At 46.9% G+C, this 20178-nt stretch overlaps 1 protein-coding gene across 1 annotated transcript in view; it reads right to left on the minus strand.

Moving 5' to 3' along the window:
• Positions 1 to 20178, minus strand: part of slc12a1 (solute carrier family 12 member 1) — a 109453-nt gene that overhangs the window by 54775 nt on the left and 34500 nt on the right. The window contains exons 8-9 of the mRNA XM_078532545.1: positions 17198 to 17349; positions 13355 to 13462 (exon numbers count right to left, since the gene is read on the minus strand). Of these exons, the coding sequence (XP_078388671.1) occupies positions 13355 to 13462; positions 17198 to 17349 (260 nt within the window). The remainder of the gene's footprint in view (positions 1 to 13354; positions 13463 to 17197; positions 17350 to 20178) is intronic.

The raw sequence follows: 20178 nt of genomic DNA on the forward strand, positions 1-20178 counted from the left end.
CTAGAGCATCAAAGCAAAACAGATCATACTCTCGCTTTATAAAATCACTGATTAGGCAGGAATATTGTAGACAATTGTAATAGAATGGGTGTAAAGGAAGATTACCAGAATGTAACCAAGGATGGAGGGACTTTGGTTATAAGGAGGTTGAAAAGATTAGGGCTGTTCACTTTTGACTGGAGAAGGTTAAGAGGTGACCTACCAAAGGTTTGCATGATGAGGTTTTGACAAGAGTAAATAGGGAAGAAAAAAATCCCTCTAGCCAGTTCATTAACAATTGAAGGCACTCAGCAGAATGCATATCTCCACCATGCTGTGTTAACACAAACTTATTACAATTACGTAGCTTGTCCCCAAGGCTTTTCCCTGCTTGATTGACACTAACTACAAAGCTGAAAAAAAAATATTTTTTTTAAATTCAGAGCTTCCATCTCACTGAGGAGGTCAATCCACATCCAAAAACCTGCTTTGGAAACTCTACTCACATTTTGACAGCTATGACAAACACCACTGAGACAATGCACAACATTCTAAATAAAACAACCCACAACATGCTAAAAAGTCAATTTTCCCCATCTCTCAATGTTAACAAATCCTTTTAAAAAAAAAAAATCCAAGATCCAGATCTGGAACCACGACTTTGCCGTCACTTCTTCTATGGGCTATACTAATCTTTGTACAAGTGTTCGTTGAAATCCGTCCATTAGTTCTGAGATATATTGTTTACAGATAAACAGATAACCTAACATGGGTGAAAACATTAACTCAGTGGCAGTGGTAAACTAGAGTTCATTAATTAAAACCATTGGGAAAAGATACACAGGAGGAAATTTTTTTTTCAGAAAGTGTTTGGTACCCTCTTCAAAGCCTTCTATCTGAAAAGGTGCAAGAGCTGATTTCATGAATAATGTTAAAAGGGAATTAGACAGGTACTTAAGGATGAGGAAACTGTTACAGAGTTATGTGGGACTGAGCACGACTGCTAGATCAAAGAGAGACACAATGGGCCAATGAAATTCTTCTGGGTTGTGTGTTTCAATAATTCTAAATACAATTTAAAATGCTAATGGAATGTTGGCTTTTCTCTCAATGGGGCTAGAATACAAAGAGGTAGAATGAGGGTAGTAATATAAGGCCCTGGTTAGATCATATTTAAAGTATCGCATTCCGTTCTGGACACTGCATCTCAAAGGATATACTGGATACACTGGAGGGTGTGCAATGCAAATTCATCAGAATGATGCTGAGGCTAAAAGAGTTAAACTATGGACAGGTTGCATAAGTTAGGCTTATATTCCCTACAAAAAGCAATGATCTAATTGAGGTGCTTATGGTTAAAGGAGTTCACAGGATAGATAGAGACAAAACTTATCTGATCAGCTTTTTATGAAGATAAATTTAAAATTTCAAACCTGACATTAACAATACCCTTGCCTAACACAAGTTTAAGGGTTACAGAATCAAAGTGGGTAATGAATGGCAGAATAGGTTCGAGGGGCTGAATGAATGGCCAATACAAATCAGAATAAGGCCCACCCAGTCTGTGCTGGTACTTTCGAAAAGCATTCCCCATATCCCTGCAACTTTTTTTCCTTCAAATGTTTATCCAATTCTCTTTTGAAGCTTGTAAAATCTGCATCCACCACCCTATCAGGCAGTGCATTCCAAATTTTAACAATTCATTGCATAAAAAAAGTTTTTCTTCATGTTGCCCCCGATTCTAAATCTCTTTGGTTATCGACCCTTCCACCACTAAAACATTTTCTTTATTTAATTTGTCTAAGTCCTCCATGCCACACTTCTATCAAATCTCCTTAGTTTTCACTGCTCTAAGGATACCAATCCCAGTTTCTCCAGTCTATCCAGATAACTGAAACCTTTCTAGGAAACCTCTCCTGTACTGTCTCCAAAGCCTTCATGTCCTTCCTAAAGCTTGGTGTCCAGAATTGGGCACAATACTCCAGCTGGGGCCTGACTAATATTTTATATAGATTTGGAATAACCTCCTGGTTTTTGTGCTCTATGGGCAGAATTTTCAGGTTGGCGTGCGGGGGCGGACCAGACACATAAAATGATGCGCGATGATGTCAAGCATGCGTCCCGACACCCGTCCCCATCACCGCGCGCCATTGTGATATTTTGGTAGGCGGGCGTGCGCTGAGTTCAGAGGCGCACCCGCCATTAATTAACGGGCCAGTTAAGGCCCTTGAGGCAGCAACTGAAAGCGATTTTTTACAGCCCCTGCGATTTTCAGTGCGTCACATGGGCGCAACGGGCTGGCCACATTTTTGAAAACCTCATCCACGGGCGGGATAAGAGGGGTGAGTGTGCTCGCTAATGCGAGTAGTTAGAACTTTAGTTTTTAAACTTACTGCTACTTGCTTGTGTGAACAGGACAACTTCAATTCTCTTCAGAGCTGCTTTGACAGAAAGAACAAGCTTGAGTTCATTGCAGGTATCAGACAGCCTTCCCTTACCCTGGGAATGGGGATTATGCTCTCCACTGGAAGCACCTCCTCTGAGGAGGAAAAGAGGGCCAGAAGCGGGAGGAGGCCATATTCAGCCTCCAGGGGAGCCACCTTTGGGAGGACAGAGGCAGGCACAAGGGACACAAGGCCAATAGGAATTCCAAGGCGGAAGGGGCCGCAGAAGATGCCACTATCCTGCTGCCATCTGTCAGATGATCGGCCCTGAGATCAGCTCCAATTGTGTGGATGGACAACCCATGCCAGTGGCACTGAAGGTCACAGCTGCCCTCAACTTCTATGCCTCTGGCCCTTTCCAGGGGTCAGTGGGTGATCTTTGTGGAGTCTCCCAGTCAGCTGTCCACAGTTGTGTCAAGCTGGTGACAGACGCTCTGTTCAGGCGTGCACTGACTTTCATTCACTACCACTCAGATGAGGCCAGCCAGGCAGGGTGAGCCAGAGGCTTTGCCGCAACTGCTGGGTTCCCCTGCATCCAGGTTGCAATCGATTGCACGCTGGTGGCCATCAAGGCACCAGTGGGTGAGCCGGGAGTCTTAGTCCACAGGAAGGGATTCCACTCCATGAACGTGCAGATAGTGTGTGACCATAGGATGCAGATTCTGTAAGTCTGTGCAAAGTGCCCAGGCAGCTCCCATGATGCATACATCCTGAGATACTCCCAGGTGCTGAGGCTCTTCAGTGTTCCAGCCCGGCGAGATGGATGGCTGCTGGGTGACAAGGGCTATCCCCTCAAAAGTTGGCTCATGACACTCCTCGGCCATCCAAGAACAGAGGCCGAGCAGTACAATAGGAGCTATGCCTCCACAAGGGCCGTGGTAGAGAGAACCATCGATCCTCTCAAGATGCGCTTCCAATGCCCGCCAGATCGTGTGTCACTGATAGTGGTTGCATGCTGCGCTCTCCATAATCTGGCGCTGGAAAGGGGGGGTGCAGTGGAGGAAGATGGCATAGACGCAGATGCTCTGGCTGTGATAAGTCCAGTAGCGAGTCCGAGGACAAGCACGCACAGGAGAACGCTGAGGGGATAAACACCGACCCAGGCAACCTCCAGGGAGGCAGGGACACCTGGGAGGCTTTGATCCAATGCCTGTCAAAGATGAACCACCAACACATGCCAGGGCTGCAGCTCTATACTCGATACCTGAGAGCAACATTTCCCTGGTCAGGAACATTAACCATGTGCCTTTTCAATAAAGCTCAATGACAAACAAGTCACTCAGCATCAAGGGTTCCCCTTCATCTGCAGAACTAATGAAGCACCCAGAGGCTTGTTGAGAAACAAAACATTTAATGATTGCCAACATGCATACAGAAATCAAAGTACATTAAAAAGGTGTTAAACAGTATACCTACTTATAGGCAGAAGAAAACCACTAGTGGAACTGAGTAAAGTTAGGAGAGGGGTGAAATATAAGCTGGTTTAAGGTTGTGTTGGGCAGGCAGGGGGGGGGGTGGAGGGGGTGCGTTGTAGGGACAAGCAAGCAGTGATAGGAGCAGATAATCAAAAGATGTCACAGACAAAAGGAACAAAGAGGTGTTAAAGGTGCTGATATTATCTAAGAAAATGTGCTAATTAAGAATGGATGGCAGGACACTCAAGGTACAGCTCTAGTGGGGGTGGGGTAGAAAGTCTGACAGGGTATTACAGTTATAGATTTAAAAATAATGGAAATAGGTGGGAAAAGAAAAATCTATATAGATTATTGGAAAAAACAAAAGGGAGGGGGAAGAAACGGGAAGGGGATGGGGGAGGGAGTTTAAGATCTAAAGTTGTTGAATTCAATATTCAGCCCGGAAGGCTGTAAAGTGCCTAGTCGGAAGATGAGGTGCTGTTGCTCCAGTTTGCATTGGGCTTCACTGGAACAATGCAGCAAGCCAAGGACAGACATGTGGGCAAGAGAGCAGGGTGGAGTGTTAAAATGGCAAGCGACAGGGAGCTTTGGGTCTTTCTTGCGGACAGACCGCAGGTGTTCTGCAAAGCGGTCGCCCAGTTTGCGTTTGGTCTCTTCAATGTAGAGGAGACCGCATTGGGAGCAACGAATGCAGTAGACTAAGTTAGGGGAAATGCAAGTGAAATGCTGCTTCACTTGAAAGGAGTGTTTGGGCCCTTGGACGGTGAGGAGAGAGGAAGTGAAGGGGAAGGTGTTGCATCTTCTGCGTGGGCATGGGGAGGTGCCATAGGTGGGGGTTGAGGAGTAGGGGGTGATGGAGGAGTGGACCAGGGTGTCCCGGAGGGAACGATCCCTATGGAATGCCGCCAGGGGGGGTGAAGGGAAGATGTGTTTGGTGGTGGCATCATGCTGGAGTTGGCGGAAATGGCAGAAGATGATCCTTTGAATGCGGAGGCTGGTGGGGTGATAAGTGAGGACAAGGGGGACCCTATCATGTTTCTGGGAGGGAGGAGAAGGCGTGAGGGAGGATGCGCGGGATATGGGCCGGACACGGTTGAGGGCCCTGTCAACGACTGTGGGTGGAAAACCTCGGTTAAGGAAGGAGGAGGACATGTCAGAGGAACTGTTTTTGAAGGTAGCATCATCAGAACAGATGCGACGGAGGCGAAGGAACTGAGAGAATGGGATGGAGTCCTTACAGGAAGCGGGGTGTGAGGAGCTGTAGTCGAGGTAGCTGTGGGAGTCGGTAGGCTTGTAATGGATATTGGTGAACAGTCTATCACCAGAAATTGAGACAGAGGGGTCAAGGAAGGGAAGGGAAGTGTCAGTGATGGACCATGTGAAAATGATGGAGGGGTGGAGATTGGAAGCAAAATTAATAAATCTTTCCAGGTCCCGACGAGAGCATGAAGCCGCACCGAAGTAATCATCGATGTACCGGAGAAAGTTGTGGGAGGGGGCCGGAGTAGGACTGGAACAAGGAATGTTCCACATACCCCATAAAGAGACAGGCATAGCTCTGACAGCTCCTCTGACCTTCCCCTCTCCGATGCTGAACGTTCAGTGCTCAGCAAAGGACTTAGTTTCATACACTTACGCCCTCATCTCAATGAATTTCGGGCTCGGCACTATGCTGAACTCTTCTTCCGCCGTCTTCATCTCCGTGCTCACTTCTTTGGGCAGGAGTCCTCTCCCCGTTCAACGGATCCTTTTACCCACCTCCAATATTCTCCCTCCGCCTGGAGCCCTCCCTCTGGATTCTTACCTTCTCTTGATCTTTTCATTGAGAACTGTCGGCGTGACATTAGTCGTCTCAATTTCTCTGCTCCTCTCACCCATTCTAATCTGTCTCTCTCTGAACTTGCTGCACTCCGTTCTCTCAGGTCCAACCCCCAACATTGTCATCAAACCCGCTGACAAAGGTGGTGCTGTTGTTGTCTGGCGCACTGACCTCTACCTCGCGGAGGCTGAGCGTCAACTCGCAGACACTTCCTCCTACCTCTCCCTGGACCATGACCCCACCACTGAACATCAAGCCATTGTTTCCAGGACTGTCACTGACCTCATCTCCACTGGAGATCTTCCTCCCACAGCTTCCAACCTGATAGTCGCCCAACCTCGGACGGCCCGCTTCTACCTCCTACCCAAAATCCACAAACAGAACTGTCCCGGCAGACCGATCGTGTCAGCCTGTTCCTGCCCCACGGAACTCATTTCTCGTTATCTTGACTCCCTTCTCTCTCCCCTTGTCCAGTCCCTTCCCACCTACATCCGTGATTCCTCTGACACCTTACGTCACATCAACAATTTCCAGTTCCCTGGCCCCAACCGCTTCCTCTTCACCATGGACGTCCAATCCCTCTACACCTCCATCCCCCACCAGGATGGTCTGAGGGCCCTTAGCTTCTTCCTTGAACAGAGGCCCGAACAATCCCCATCCACCACTACTCTCCTCCGTCTGGCTGAACTTGTTCTCACACTGAACAATTTCTCCTTTAACTCCTCTCACTTCCTCCAAATAAAAGGTGTGGCTATGGGTACCCGCACGGACCCCAGCTTTGCCTGTCTCTTTATGGGGTATGTGGAACATTCCTTGTTCCAGTCCTACTCCGGCCCCCTCCCACAACTCTTTCTCCCATACATCGATGATTACTTCGGTGCGGCTTCATGCTCTCGTCGGGACCTGGAAAAATATATTAATTTTGCTTCCAATCTCCACCCCTCCATCATTTTCACATGGTCCATCTCTGACACTTCCCTTCCCTTCCTTGACCTCTCTGTCTCAATTTCTGATGATAGACTGTCCACCAATATCCATTACAAGCCTACCGACTCCCACAGCTACCTCGACTACAGCTCCTCACACCCCGCTTCCTGTAAGGACTCCATCCCATTCTCTCAGTTCCTTCGCCTCCGTCGCATCTGTTCTGATGATGCTACCTTCAAAAAAAGTTCCTCTGACATGTCCTCCTGCTTCCTTAACCGAGGTTTTCCACCCACGGTCGTTGACAGGGCCCTCAACCGTGTCCGACCCATCTCCCGCGCATCCGCCCTCACGCCTTCTCCTCCCTCCCAGAAACATGATAGGGTCCCCCTTGTCCTCACTTATCACCCCACCAGCCTCCGCATTCAAAGGATCATCCTCCGCCATTTCCGCCAACTCCAGCATGATGCCACCACCAAACACATCTTCCCTTCACCCCCCCGGCGGCATTCCATAGGGATTGTTCCCTCCGGGACACCCTGGTCCACTCCTCCATCACCCCCTACTCCTCAACCCCCACCTATGGCACCTCCCCATGCCCACGCAGAAGATGCAACACCTGCCCCTTCACTTCCTCTCTACTCACCGTCCAAGGGCCCAAACACTCCTTTCAAGTGAAGCAGCATTTCACTTGCATTTCCCCTAACTTAGTCTACTGCATTCGTTGCTCCCAATGTGGTCTCCTCTACATTGGAGGGGCCAATCACAAACTGGGCGACCGCTTTGCAGAACACCGCAAGAAAGACCCAAAGCTCCCTGTCGCTTGCCATTTTAACACTCCACCCTGCTCTCTTGCCCACATGTCTGTCCTTGGCTTGCTGCATTGTTCCAGTGAAGCCCAACGCAAACTGGAGCAACAGCACCTCATCTTCCGACTAGGCACTTTACAGCCTTCCGGACTGAATATTGAGTTCAACAACTTTAGATCTTAAACTCCCTCCCCCATCCCCTTCCCGTTTCTTCCCCCTCCCTTTTGTTTTTTCCAATAATTTATATAGATTTTTCTTTTCCCACCTATTTCCATTATTTTTAAATCTATAACTGTAATACCCTGTCAGACTTTCTACCCCACCCCCACTAGAGCTGTACCTTGAGTGTCCTGCCATCCATTCTTAATTAGCACATTTTCTTAGATAATATCAGCACCTTTAACACCTCTTTGTTCCTTTTGTCTGTGACATCTTTTGATTATCTGCTCCTATCACTGCTTGCTTGTCCCTACAACCACCGCCCCCCCCGCAACTTCTCTCCCCCCACCAACACCGCCCCCCAACCTTAAACCAGCTTATATTTCACCCCTCTCCTAACTTTACTCAGTTCTGCTGAAGGGTCATGAGGACTCGAAACTTCAACTCTTTTCTTCTCTGCCGATGCTGCCAGACCTGCTGAGTTTTTCCAGGTAATTCTGTTTTTGTTTTGGATTTCCAGCATCCGCAGTAGTTTTTTGTTTAGAAAACCACTAGTGTTGTGCCTAAGCAGATTAATGTTTATGCTTGCGGGTGCTACGTCTAGATGCTCCCTCCTCGTTGGCACCGGTATTGAAGTCAGCCTGCTCATTCTGCTGTCCTGTTGGCCTTGATGACCTTGGCGGGCGTCATCTGGCCCATGGAGCCATTGCTGGCCCCGCCTGGGAGGGAGCAGCCAGTGCTACAGCTGGCATCTCCCCAATCACCACAGCTGCATCGGATGCCACGGTCACTGGCAGCGGGGCGGAGGAGCTGCTGCCATCATCTGGAGCGCCAAGAGCATCCTGCAGAGACAACAGGCAGCTCATGCGCCGTGAGGTGACTTTGGACCTCCCTGCTCACCATTAGTGGATGGGCACCTAGCTGGGATACTGGGTGCCCAATCCATCTCCCACACTGACACTGACCACAATGCCACTGTGAGGGCTTGCAGGTCGGAGTGCATCCCCAGGAAGCCCTGATTGTTCTCCTGGAGGAGCCTCTCCATGAGAATCGCCACTCTCTGCATGGAGGAGGCATTGTGCTCGGCCATGAGGGTCATTGCATTGCTCATGCTCCGCATGGACTCCTCCATCACGGAGACCTTGCCATTCATTCCCTCGTATATCTCCGCCAGATTCTCCCGCACACCCTGCTGGACTGCCAGCATCTGCTGCCTCAGGGACAACTCCAGAGGCACATCAGCCACTGACCGAGCATGTTCCTGGTCCCCAGCATTCCTCTGAGTGCTGGCGCCCTGGGCACTCTGTCTCCGCCTGTACCTCAAGTAAGTGTGAAGTGCCCTCACCGCTGTGCACCAAGATACTAGCCGAAAATCTTATCCCCACCGAGGTGCTGGTATCTGCACTGGTGCCTGCCTGGCTGAGAGGGTGTTACGCTGGTGTGTTATATCTTCTGTGCCCTCAGGGGTCAGCAGCAGTCCCTCTGCCTCCTGAGTCCGGACGTGACCTGGTGAGGCTGAAAGGAAGAACAAGGACATTTGATTAGTTGAAGTTATTACGCTGTTAATGTGCATGCCTGGCACCCGGATCAGGATGCATTCCTCCTTCCATTATCAATGGGCAACCCATGATGGAGGCTGAAATCAATATACAGTCAACAATGGAATGTTTGCACTGACAGACATTGAGACCTGAATGCACAGCACTCTTACCTCCCAGTGGCACCCCAACCTCACCACAGCCGGTTGACCTGGGCACATGGCACCTCTCCAGCTCCAGTGCCACCTGCTCGTATCTGATCATGAGAAGATAGGGCTGCCCTCCGCCAGTCCGCAGCCACTCTGCATTATTGTGCGCTGTCTTCTCCTGAAAGGGGAAGAGCACTGATTAGTCCATCCTGCACCTGCATTGCTATTGCAGCCTTGCCACCCTCACCTGAGGGAAACCTTGCAGGGCTCATCCGATTCGTGACCCAGGGGCCACTATACACTCATTCCAAGCAGCCAGGGCTGACCCCCTTGCCCAGATGCTGCCTCCATCACATTTGCCACTCACACTCTTAAGACCTTCCAAACCCACGAATACTACCACCTAGAAGGACAAGGGCAGCAGGTAGATGGGAACACAGCCACCTGGAAGTTCCCCTCCAAGCCACTCAGCATCCTGACTTTGAAATGTTTCAGCGCTCCACCACCGTCGCTAGGTCAAAATCCTGGAACTCGCCCCCAAACAGCACCGTGAGTGTTCCTGCACCACATGCAGCAGATCCAGAAGGCAGCTCAGCACCACCCCCTCAGGGGCAACTAGGGATGGGCAATAAGTGTTGGCCCACCCAGCGAAGGCCACATCCCGTGAATGAATGAATACAAAAACAAAATTCTGAGTTTGAGGGGCGGGGGGGGGTTCCGGGGGGCCACCAACCTAACTGCTGTGCGAAGTGACCCATGCCAACACGGTCAACACGGTACTCACCCTTCCCGATTGCAAGAGGTCATTAAACCACCTTGTGGCACTGCACCCAGGTGCATCTCACCACATCATGGGAGCTGACCCGTTCTGCCACCTCCTCCCAGACACGTTTGTTATGTGTGGGGGTGGGGGGCTCCTTCTCTCACCCCCTTCTGACCAGGATCTTGTGGCTTGGTGCCACCTCCTCGAGGAGTGCAGCGAGGCACTCATTCGAAAACCTCGGGGCTGACTGTCCCGCCGACCTGCCCTCCCGCCTGGCCTGCTCTCCAAGGACACTATCCGACATCCTCCTGTCCGACGTCAGTGGCAGCCTGCACCGTTTTTGAATAGACTGCTGGGTTGCCATTGGACCCAGTGGTCATTGGCCTCCCACCGCCACCCACCCCTTCCCTCTGATCTCGGGAGCCACAATTTACGCTGGGCGGGCCTTAATCAGCCTGTCCACGTAAAATAGTGGCGTGGAGCCGATCACAGGTGGCAATCGGCTCCGCGCCCACTCCCACCCAGCCCAGCCCAGCCGCCATAGGAAAAATCCTGGCCTATGTATCTTTGAAAAGCCCAGGATCCCAAATGCTCATTTATTAATCTGTCCTGCCACCTTCAAAGATTTGTGTACAAACACCCCCAGGTGTCTCTTCTCATCCTTCCTACCAAAATGCATCACCTCACACTTTTCTATGTTGAATTTTAACTGCCATATACCCACCCATTCCACCATTCTATCCATGTCCTCGAAATCTATTACTATCTGTCTCAGTTTACTACACTTCCAAAACTGTGCCCTTTACACCCAAACCCAATTAAAGTACATCAAAAACAGTAACAGTTCTGGTACTGAACTCTGGGGAACACCACTATATACCCCTTTCCAGTCTTGGAAAAAAAACAGCACCTTGTCTCCCGTCACTTAGCCAATTTTGTATTCATGTTGCTACTGACCCTTTTATCCCATGGGCTTCAACTTTGCTAACAACCTTAATATGCAGGACTTCAACAAACACCTTTGGAAAGTCCATGTACACAGTATCTGGAGTGCCCTCATCCTATCACTGTTGCCTCATCAAAATATAAATTAGTCAAACATGATTTGCCCCAGAAAATCCACACTTTTCTTTAATCAATGCTTGTCTCAATGGCTATTTGTTTTCTTCCAACCACCATCGACATTAAACTGACTTGATCTGTAATTTCCAGGGTTATTATCCCTCTCCCTTTTTTTGAACAAGGGTGTAACACTTGCAATCATTTGACATCACTCCTGTTTCTAAGAAGAATTGGAAGACTGTGGCCAGGGGCTCTATAATTTCTATCCTTGCTTCCCTCAGCAACTCAAGATGGGCCGCCTCTGGGCCTGGAGACATCATAACATTAAATTCTACCAGCAGTTCTCGTACCTCCTTTTCTATTTTTACCTATTGCAGTGTTCCGACAAACTCTTTATTTACAATAACTTTGTCAAGTCTTCTTCCTTGGTAAACACCGATGCAAAGTACTGATTGACTACGTTATGCCCAGTGAAGGCATGCCCTAGTCATCACTTTAAACATCAATTGTGCTCATAAGGAAGCTTCTGAAACTCTTATTTTTTAAAAAATGAACATTAACCATGTGGCTAAGATAGCTGCCAAGGGTCAGGCAACTTTTGCAAACTGACTCATCAAGTTTCTGGAAAATTCTTAGTTGAATCAGCCCAAGTGCGGGACTCCTCCTTGAGTGGACATGCCAAGGCAGCACCCCTGTGAAATTCAGGCCTGCCATTGTTTGTAGTTCACTCCAAACTCAGAATCAATGGACTTCTAGACTCCATGCCTCCAAGTTTGCAATTCAATGAAGGAGAACTGCAGAAAACTCTCTGGAAGTGGGCTTGAAGAGCCATCACCTATCTCTATTGTATAGCAATGGCCTTCAGCTTTAAACCATTCTGGGTAGACAACAGCAGCTAATCATAAGACTGAAACTGGCTTCTGACACCAAAGCTCAGACCCGGAAAGACGTGGGCAATCTGCAGAAAACACTGCAAGAAACAGCAGCTGCAAGATAAGGCCTTTGGGAACCTGGAGGCTGTAAAAATCTTAAAGATTCTTCTAGCCAGGTTCCTAAATCCAAGTCCAGCTTTAAAAAAATTGGACCTCCTGATATAACAAACACAAGTGCCTAGCTTTGTGACCTGCTGAACATTCATCTCTCCGAGGGAACCCTGCAATAATCAGCGACTAATCTAAACTACAATTCAAGAGTGGAGAAGACTCCTTTCTTTACCAGGTCTGCAACAACTGTTCTCCTAACAAGTCAGATATCGTGAACTGTGAATTTACAAATTGCAAAAGCACTCTATTCTCTCTAACTATAGTTTTTTAGCGAGAGCGAGCATGCGCACTGAGTGATTAACACAGAGTTCAGACTTTCAGAGTGACTGCACAAACAAACAATCTTCTTTATTTATATCCACAAAAACTTGCTGCTGTTTTGTAAATTGACAATGTACTCTGGGGGGGGCTAAGAAACACCCACATCTTCCTCTCCAAAAACCACTCTGATTATAGATGGGAAGGGTCCAAGGGTTTCAGTTCACTGCCAACCCTGTCCCTAATAAGTTCTCAGCCATGTTTTCTACCTCCACCTACAAATCTTCATTTTTGTCCCTAATTGGCTCCATCAGTCCTTTAACAACTGTTAATATGCCTACAGACTACTTTAGCATTCTCTTTTATGTTAGCCATCAATCTGTTCTTGTACATTACTTTGTCTTTCTTATTGAACCTAATTCTCCTTTATATTGTCAAACTGAAATCTGGCACATGCCTCCTTTTTCTGTTATATTCTTCAACTCTATCAACAAAGCTCAGGCTTTGGTTGTCCTCCTTTCCCCCTTGTGGAACATACCTAGATTGTACCCAAACCTTCTCCTGTTCCTATGAAAGAAGACAGAACTCACAATAACAATGTCACAGTTAAGCCAAGAAAGTTGGCCTCACTGATGGAATAAAGAGATGCACCACAGCACTACATAGTCATGAGTATAAATGGAACTCAATGACGACTAGTGTGCACACAATGGCTTTCTTGTATTCTACAAATATGAAATATCGCATGTTGTATTTTGGATCATATAAAGTATATAAAACGTAATTCCAGTTACCTAGAGAGTAACTTAATATGTGCCTATTGTCTAATGTCTCTTTTGTCGTAATTTGGCTTTAATGCTAGAAATAAAAAGATGCATTCTCAGGTTACAGTACAAACAACTTTCATGTTCAGAAAAATATGTTAATACACAAGAAAATTAAGTTTCTCTATTATATTTTATCACTGAAAATTAACTTATATTCTTTCTTACCTGGAAAATTTTGGGTGCACTGACTAATGAGGCCAGGGCAGAGGACAGAGTGGCTGAAAAGATTCCCGCAGTAATGAGGGGTCCAAAACCAGAAACCATGCTCATAACCTACAAAATAAGGAAATAATGCCTCACTGCTCTTCCATTCCTGGTATTATAGTTTCCTAAGTAAATACTTTCAGAAACATTTGTTTCATTTCGGAAACAAAAAGATTTTCTTTATTCCGCTTACACTAACATTTGGTTCCTTTACCGGTTCATTTAATTGATGTTAAATGTGGCAAAGTGATTAAAATTCTTGCATTATGCAATACCAAATCCCAACTGCAAACTTTTTGATCACTTCTGTAGCCAAGAAAAAAAAGTAGTCGTTTGGTAGTACAGAACAGTATTGCTGAAAATAGAGACATGCTGTCAAAACTTTTCGTCTTGCACTCTTCACTCCCTCAGGGGCATTCCTCGGGGTAGCGTCCTAGGCCCTGCCATCTTCAGCTGCTTCATCAATTACTTTCCTTTCATCATAAGGATGACTGCACAATGTTAAGCACCATTTGTGACTCCTCAGACACTGAAGCAGTCCATGTCCAAAAGCAGCAAGACCTGGACAATATCCAGGCTTGGGCTGACAAGTGGCAAGTAACATTCGTGCCACACAAGTGCCAGGCAATGACCATCTCCAACAAGAGAGAATCTACCCACAGCCCCTTGACATTCAATGGCATTACCATCACTGAATCCCCCAGTCAACATCCTGGGGGGGGGTTACCATCGACCAGAAACTGAACTGGACTAGCGATATAAATGCTGTGGCTACAAGAGCAGGTCAGAGGCTAGGAATCCTGCAGCGAGTAACTAACCTCCCGACTCCCCAAAGCCTGTCCCACCATCTACGAGACACAAGTCAGGAATGTGATGGAATACTCTGCACTTGCCTGGATAAGTACAGCTCCAATATCACTCAAGAAACTTGACACCACCCAGGACAAAGCAGCCCGCTTGATTGGCACCCCTTCCACAAACATTCACTCCCTCCACCACCGACGCACAGTAGCAGCAGTGTGTACCAACTAAAAGATGCACTGCAGGAATTCATCAAGACTCCTTAGACAGCACCTTCCAAGCCCATACCACTACCATCTAGAAGGACAGCAGATACATGGGAACACCACCACTTGGAAATTGCCCTCCAAGCCACTCACCATCCTGAATTGGAAATAAAACGCCATTCCTTCGCTGTCGCTGGGTCAAAATCCTGAAACTCCCTCCCTAACTGCACTGTGGGTGTACACAAGAATGGCAAACAGACACCCCTGGGACCTCCACTCAGCACTCAGAGTATATGGCCCTTCAAAATGCCCTTTATCTGTGACCCCATCAGCTTCAGCCTCTGATCACAGAGGGTGCAGCCGCACCAGAGCAGAAGACCCAAAGTAAGCTGGGGCTCAACAGGCCTGGAGGACACACGCCAAAGTCATCAAAGTGAACAGGGCAAAGTGGTCAGCAGCCTCCACCCCTGCTTTGGATGTCAGGGTGGCACCAAGACAATGGCAGGCAAAGAAAAATTAAGAAGTTCTGATTTCATAAATGTTTGCATGGGTGAACTCTCATTGTTCAATGTTGATACACTTTTGTTACGAGTCTACACTCGCACTTTAATGAGGTCTGAATTTCATTGTGATTCTTAGTCGTTAAGCCTATGTGCACCCACCCCCCCATCTCTTTTCAGGAGGATACCCCAGGCTGGGTCCATATCCTGTGGAATCATGCATGCACAGGGAGGCTATGATCTTTGCCAGAATCCTTGCAAACTATGCACAAGAAGTCTTCCATGCATGCTGATCCTTTGCCCTTCACGCACTCATCAGTTCAAATGCCTTTGCATTGTAAGGACTACATGCTGGGGCTCCCCTTCAGTTGTCTAGTTGAGCTGACTGCAGCTCCACCCATGTGATGAGCCAACTCCTATTGAGCATCTTGATTTCTCTGCCTCGAGGTTCTAAGCAGCCATGCGGAGAGTACACTTCAATTGTCTCGAACAGCTTTTACTCTCCCCCAACTACTGACCCTCCTGGTGTCACCCTGAACCCCCCCCACCGCCCACCCCACCACCATTACCCTCCATCCTATAAAGGTTAACATGTATGTGCCCTCCCTTCCTGAGGCACCCACCCCAGTCACTGTGGAAATGCCTCGCCTGCCCTCAAACAACCCTCGCCACCCCTTCACCCGAAATCGCCAAACCATCACTCTCCCATCCTACCAGATTCCACTGCCTCCTTTAACTGTCACCACCCCTCTATATCACTAATTCCCTCGGTTTGCACCCCAGGACTCAGCAGTCAACACCACAGACTCCTCCCTCTGAACCCTTCCCTCCCTTACTCTTCTCATTCCACCTGCGTGTCTCCCCCCACCTTGCACTAAGCACCCATCAGTCCACCACAGCCCCTCCCACGCTCACCACACCCATTCCAAGACCCTTCCACAAACTCTGTTTCCCCTAACACCCTAAACCTCACCCACCTTGCTCTAGGCCTCCACACCCACCCCACCTCCCAGTCTTTTGCATTACCCCTCACTCACCAAACAATTCAGACCGTCGCCACGCTCACGTATCTCATGCAGCTGACCGTGCTCCATGATCCAAATCCTGGATGCTCCAGCCACTCAAGGGTCTACCTGATCTATGCTCCACCCATCCTCTGCTCCACGTGATGTTCCTGGGTCTACCTTGTGGGACTTCTTCCAGGCTCTGCAAGCTGCCCGAGGCTTCCAATCAGGTATGCCCCGACACGTGCACACTTTGTTCCAGGCATACTCTGGACCAGTATGAAAACCGGCCATGGCCGGGCGGGGGTTTTCCAGTCAGTGGTTCACTTGAATCCTGTCAATGGCGTGTGGAAGGGCTTTCTAATGGCCTCGAGCAGGAATGACGATCCACCAGTATCCGCCACGACAGTTGGGACCGCAAGTTCCTGCTGTCGGAACTGTAAAATTCCATTCCCATGGGATTGTCCACCTCCCGCTTGCCACGACACCCGCCAGTGACATGGGGCAGACAATTCCATCTTAGATTTCAGAAGTACTTCATTGGTTGTAAAGCGTTTTGAGATGTCCAGTGGTCATGAAAAGCACTATATATATGCAAGTCTTTCTTTTCTCTTTATAGCAACTGAAATACATGCATCTATATACACACATCTTATGTCACTGAATGTCACATGTAATTCATTACACTTGGGATGCAGTCCTACACAGGCAAACATGGCAACCACTCTGCACCTGTAACATCGCATTTAAAAAAAAAACACTGAAATGAATGCCCAGTTATTCCATTTTTGTTTGGTTGTGCTGATAGGAATGCTAGCCTTAATGCCTAGAAAGCACCCTACTCTTCTTCAAATGATACTGTGGTATCTTTAGTGTCCATATCAATACATGTTAGTGATCAAAATGAACCAAGCCTCAGGTCTGCATAAAATAATCCAAGTATAGAACAAGCCCAGGATAAAGGGCAGGTTTTAAGATTAAATTAATAAAACATGAACGGAGGACTCCAGTGACTATTCCCATCCAGAGAGGCCTGAGACTTACAGATTCAAGTCATTCCCTCCAAAAAAAGTAGCTGTTACTGCTCAAATCCAAATTCCTAAACCAGAAAAAATTCCAAGTAAACGGTGTCAATCTGAAATTTCGACTTGATCACCTCTAATTGATTCCACTGGAAAGGAAATTTGGGCTGTTTTCTGTAATAGATACCAGACTTGCAATGCCATGTCTATACTCCAGAGATAAAGTTGAAAATTGCTATAACCTCGGTTCAATTGACCAAATAAGTATTACCTGGAAGTTATTCATTAAACCAAAATTGCAGGTCTGTGTATTACAGACAGAGAAATCATATCCCAGCATACAGGCTGCTGAACCATTACAGCTTATCGAAGAACTGATAGTATCATTGATACTTCCAGTAGCGTCACGTACAATGGTAGCACCTGCAAGGAAAGCAAATAGATTTCACTGTAAAATAAATGTCTAGCTTAATTCTCAAATAAAGAGAGTTTAACTATCAGAGGTTATAGCTCAAGAGACTTTCAGCTTGTAAACTTTTTTTTTAAATTAGTCGTTAATGGGATACAGGCATTCCTGGTTAGGCTGGCATTTATTGCCCATCCCTAAATGCCCCTGAGAAGGTAGTAGCGTGCTGCTTTCTGCAGCCTTTTATTCAGTGCTTTCATGCCCATAGGATAATTGTGCAGGGTCTTTTCAGAAGTACTTTTAAACTGTAGTCACAGTTGTTGTGTACTCAAATATAGCAGTTTATTTGCACACAGCAAAGGGTCACATTAAACAATGAGATAAATGACCAGATTATTTATCCTTCAGTCAAGACCACCAGACTAAGTGTTGGCCACCACAGCAAAAAAAACATTTTTAAAATAGTACACAAAATGGTAGTAAAGTTAATAAAATATATTTAAAAAGCAACATAAATAAGTGATTAATATAATTAAGTGATTATTTAAAACACATTAAGGATGGCAGGACAGGTGATGTATCAAGGCTGCAGCATCTAGGAGCACATGGATAAATCTGTGATCTGCAGTAAGTGTTTGCGGCTTGAGGAACTTTGGCTCAGAGTCATCGAGCTGGAGGTTGAGTTGCAGACTCTGCAGCACATCAGGGAGGGGGTAAGTTACCTGGATGTTTTGTACCAGGAAGCAGTCACACCGCTTAGGATAGAGTCTTCTGATTTGGTCAATGGTCAGGGACAGGAGAATGTGGCTGCAAGTGAGGCAGGTAAGGGGACCCAGAGGCAGGAGTGAAAGTCTCTGCAATTGTCCAACAGGTTTGAGGTTCACCCAGCTTATATGGATGAGAGCAGAGGCTGCAGGGTGGATGAGCAAACTGGCCATGGCACCATGATACAGGAAGCCATTCGAGTGCAGGGAGCAAAAAGGAACGTTTAGTAGGGGCCAGTATAGTGAAGGAGATTGACACTGTTCTCTACAGCAATGAGCGAGAGTCCAGACAGCGATGTTGCCTACCAGGTGCCAGGGCTCAGGACATCTGCTCATGGCTGAAGAACTTGCAGTGAGAGGGGGAGGATCCAGTTGTCGTGGTCCATGTAGGTACCAATGACATAGGTGGAGAGGTAGCACTGTTAATCAAGGATGGCATTTGTGCAATAGTTAGAGATGACCTTGGCTCAGGGGATCAGGATGTAGAATTGGTTTGGGTGGAGATGAGGAAGAAGTCATTAGTGGGAATGGTCTACAGGTCCCCTAACAGTAATCACAATGTAGGACAAAAATATTGGGTGCTTGTGATAAAAAGACAGTAATAATCATGGGTGACTTTAATCTACATATAAACTGGAGAAATCAGATTGGCAGTCATTGCTTTGATGAGGAGTTTCAGAGAATGCTTTGGAGATAGTTTCTTAGGGCAGCATGTTCTGGAACCAGAGAGCGGATTATATTAGGCTTGGTATTGTGACAGGATTAATTTATGACCTCAAGGTAAAGGCACCTCTAGATAGCAGTGACCACAATTTGGTTAAATTTTACATCCAGATTGAAAGGGAGAAGAGTGGGTCTAAGACTAGTATTTTAAACTTAAATAGGGGCAATTGTGTGGGCATGAAAGCTGAGCTAGCTTGAAGCGAACTGGGATATGAGGCTGGGGGATAGTCAATAGAGAAGCAGTGGCAGACATTCCTGGGGATATTTCAGAACACTCAGAATAAGTATATTCCGACTATAAAGAAAAATTCTAAAAGGACGACCTACCATCCGTGGTTAACTAAAGTAGTAAGAGAAAGCATCAAACTTGAGGAAAAAGCATACAAACTGCACAAAGATGAGTGGAAAGTCAGATGATTGGTCAGAATATAAAGAAGGGCAGAGAATGACAAAGGTTAATCAGGATAAAGAAATTCGAGTATGAGAGGAAGCTAGCTATAAATGTAAAAATGGAAAGCAAGAGTTTGTATAGGCATTCAAACAGGAAAAGAGTAGGTGAGTGAGTGTTGGTCCTCTAGAGAGTGAGAATAGGGAGTTAATAAGGCAATGGCAGATGAAATGAACAAATTATATTTTGCTTCTATCTTCACTATAGAGGATACAAAAAGCATTCCAGTAATAGTTGTAAATCAGGAGGTGGCAGGAAAAGAGGAACTTGGTGACATTACAAATCACTAAGGAAGAGGTACTGAGCAAATTGATTGAGCTGTGGGCTGACAAGTCTCTGGGTCCAGATGGACTTCATCCTAGGGTCTTAAAAGAGGTGGCTAATGAGGTAGATGTGTTGGTGTTAATTTTCCAAAAATTCCCTAGATTCTGGAAAGGTTCAATCAGACTGGAAAGTAGCAAATACAGCCCCTCTAATCAAGAAGGGTGGGAGGCAAAAAACAAAATATGGGCCAGTTAGTTTGACGTCTGTCATGGGGAAAGTATTAGAGTCGATCATTAAAGAGGTTATAGGTGGGCACTTAGAAAAGTTCAAGGTTACTGGCAAGAGTCAGCATTTCTCACAAAAGAGAAATCATATTTAACCAATTTATTTGAGAGCTCTTTGAAGGAGTATCATATGTGCAGTGGATACAGAGGAGCCTTTGGATGTACTGTACTTGAATTTCCAGAAAGCATTTGATAAGGCGCCACATCAAGGTTATTTCAGAAAATAAACGCTCAGGACATAGGGGGTAACATCATCCTGGACAGAAGATTGGCTGGCTGGCAGAAAACAGTATACATAAATGGGTCTTTGATTGACAGGATGTGACAATTGGAGTCCCGCAGGGGTCTGTGCTGGGGACTCAA

This window comes from Cetorhinus maximus, chromosome 30, assembly GCF_964194155.1.
Source record: "Cetorhinus maximus chromosome 30, sCetMax3.hap1.1, whole genome shotgun sequence".
In the NCBI taxonomy this organism is placed as follows: domain Eukaryota; kingdom Metazoa; phylum Chordata; class Chondrichthyes; order Lamniformes; family Cetorhinidae; genus Cetorhinus; species Cetorhinus maximus.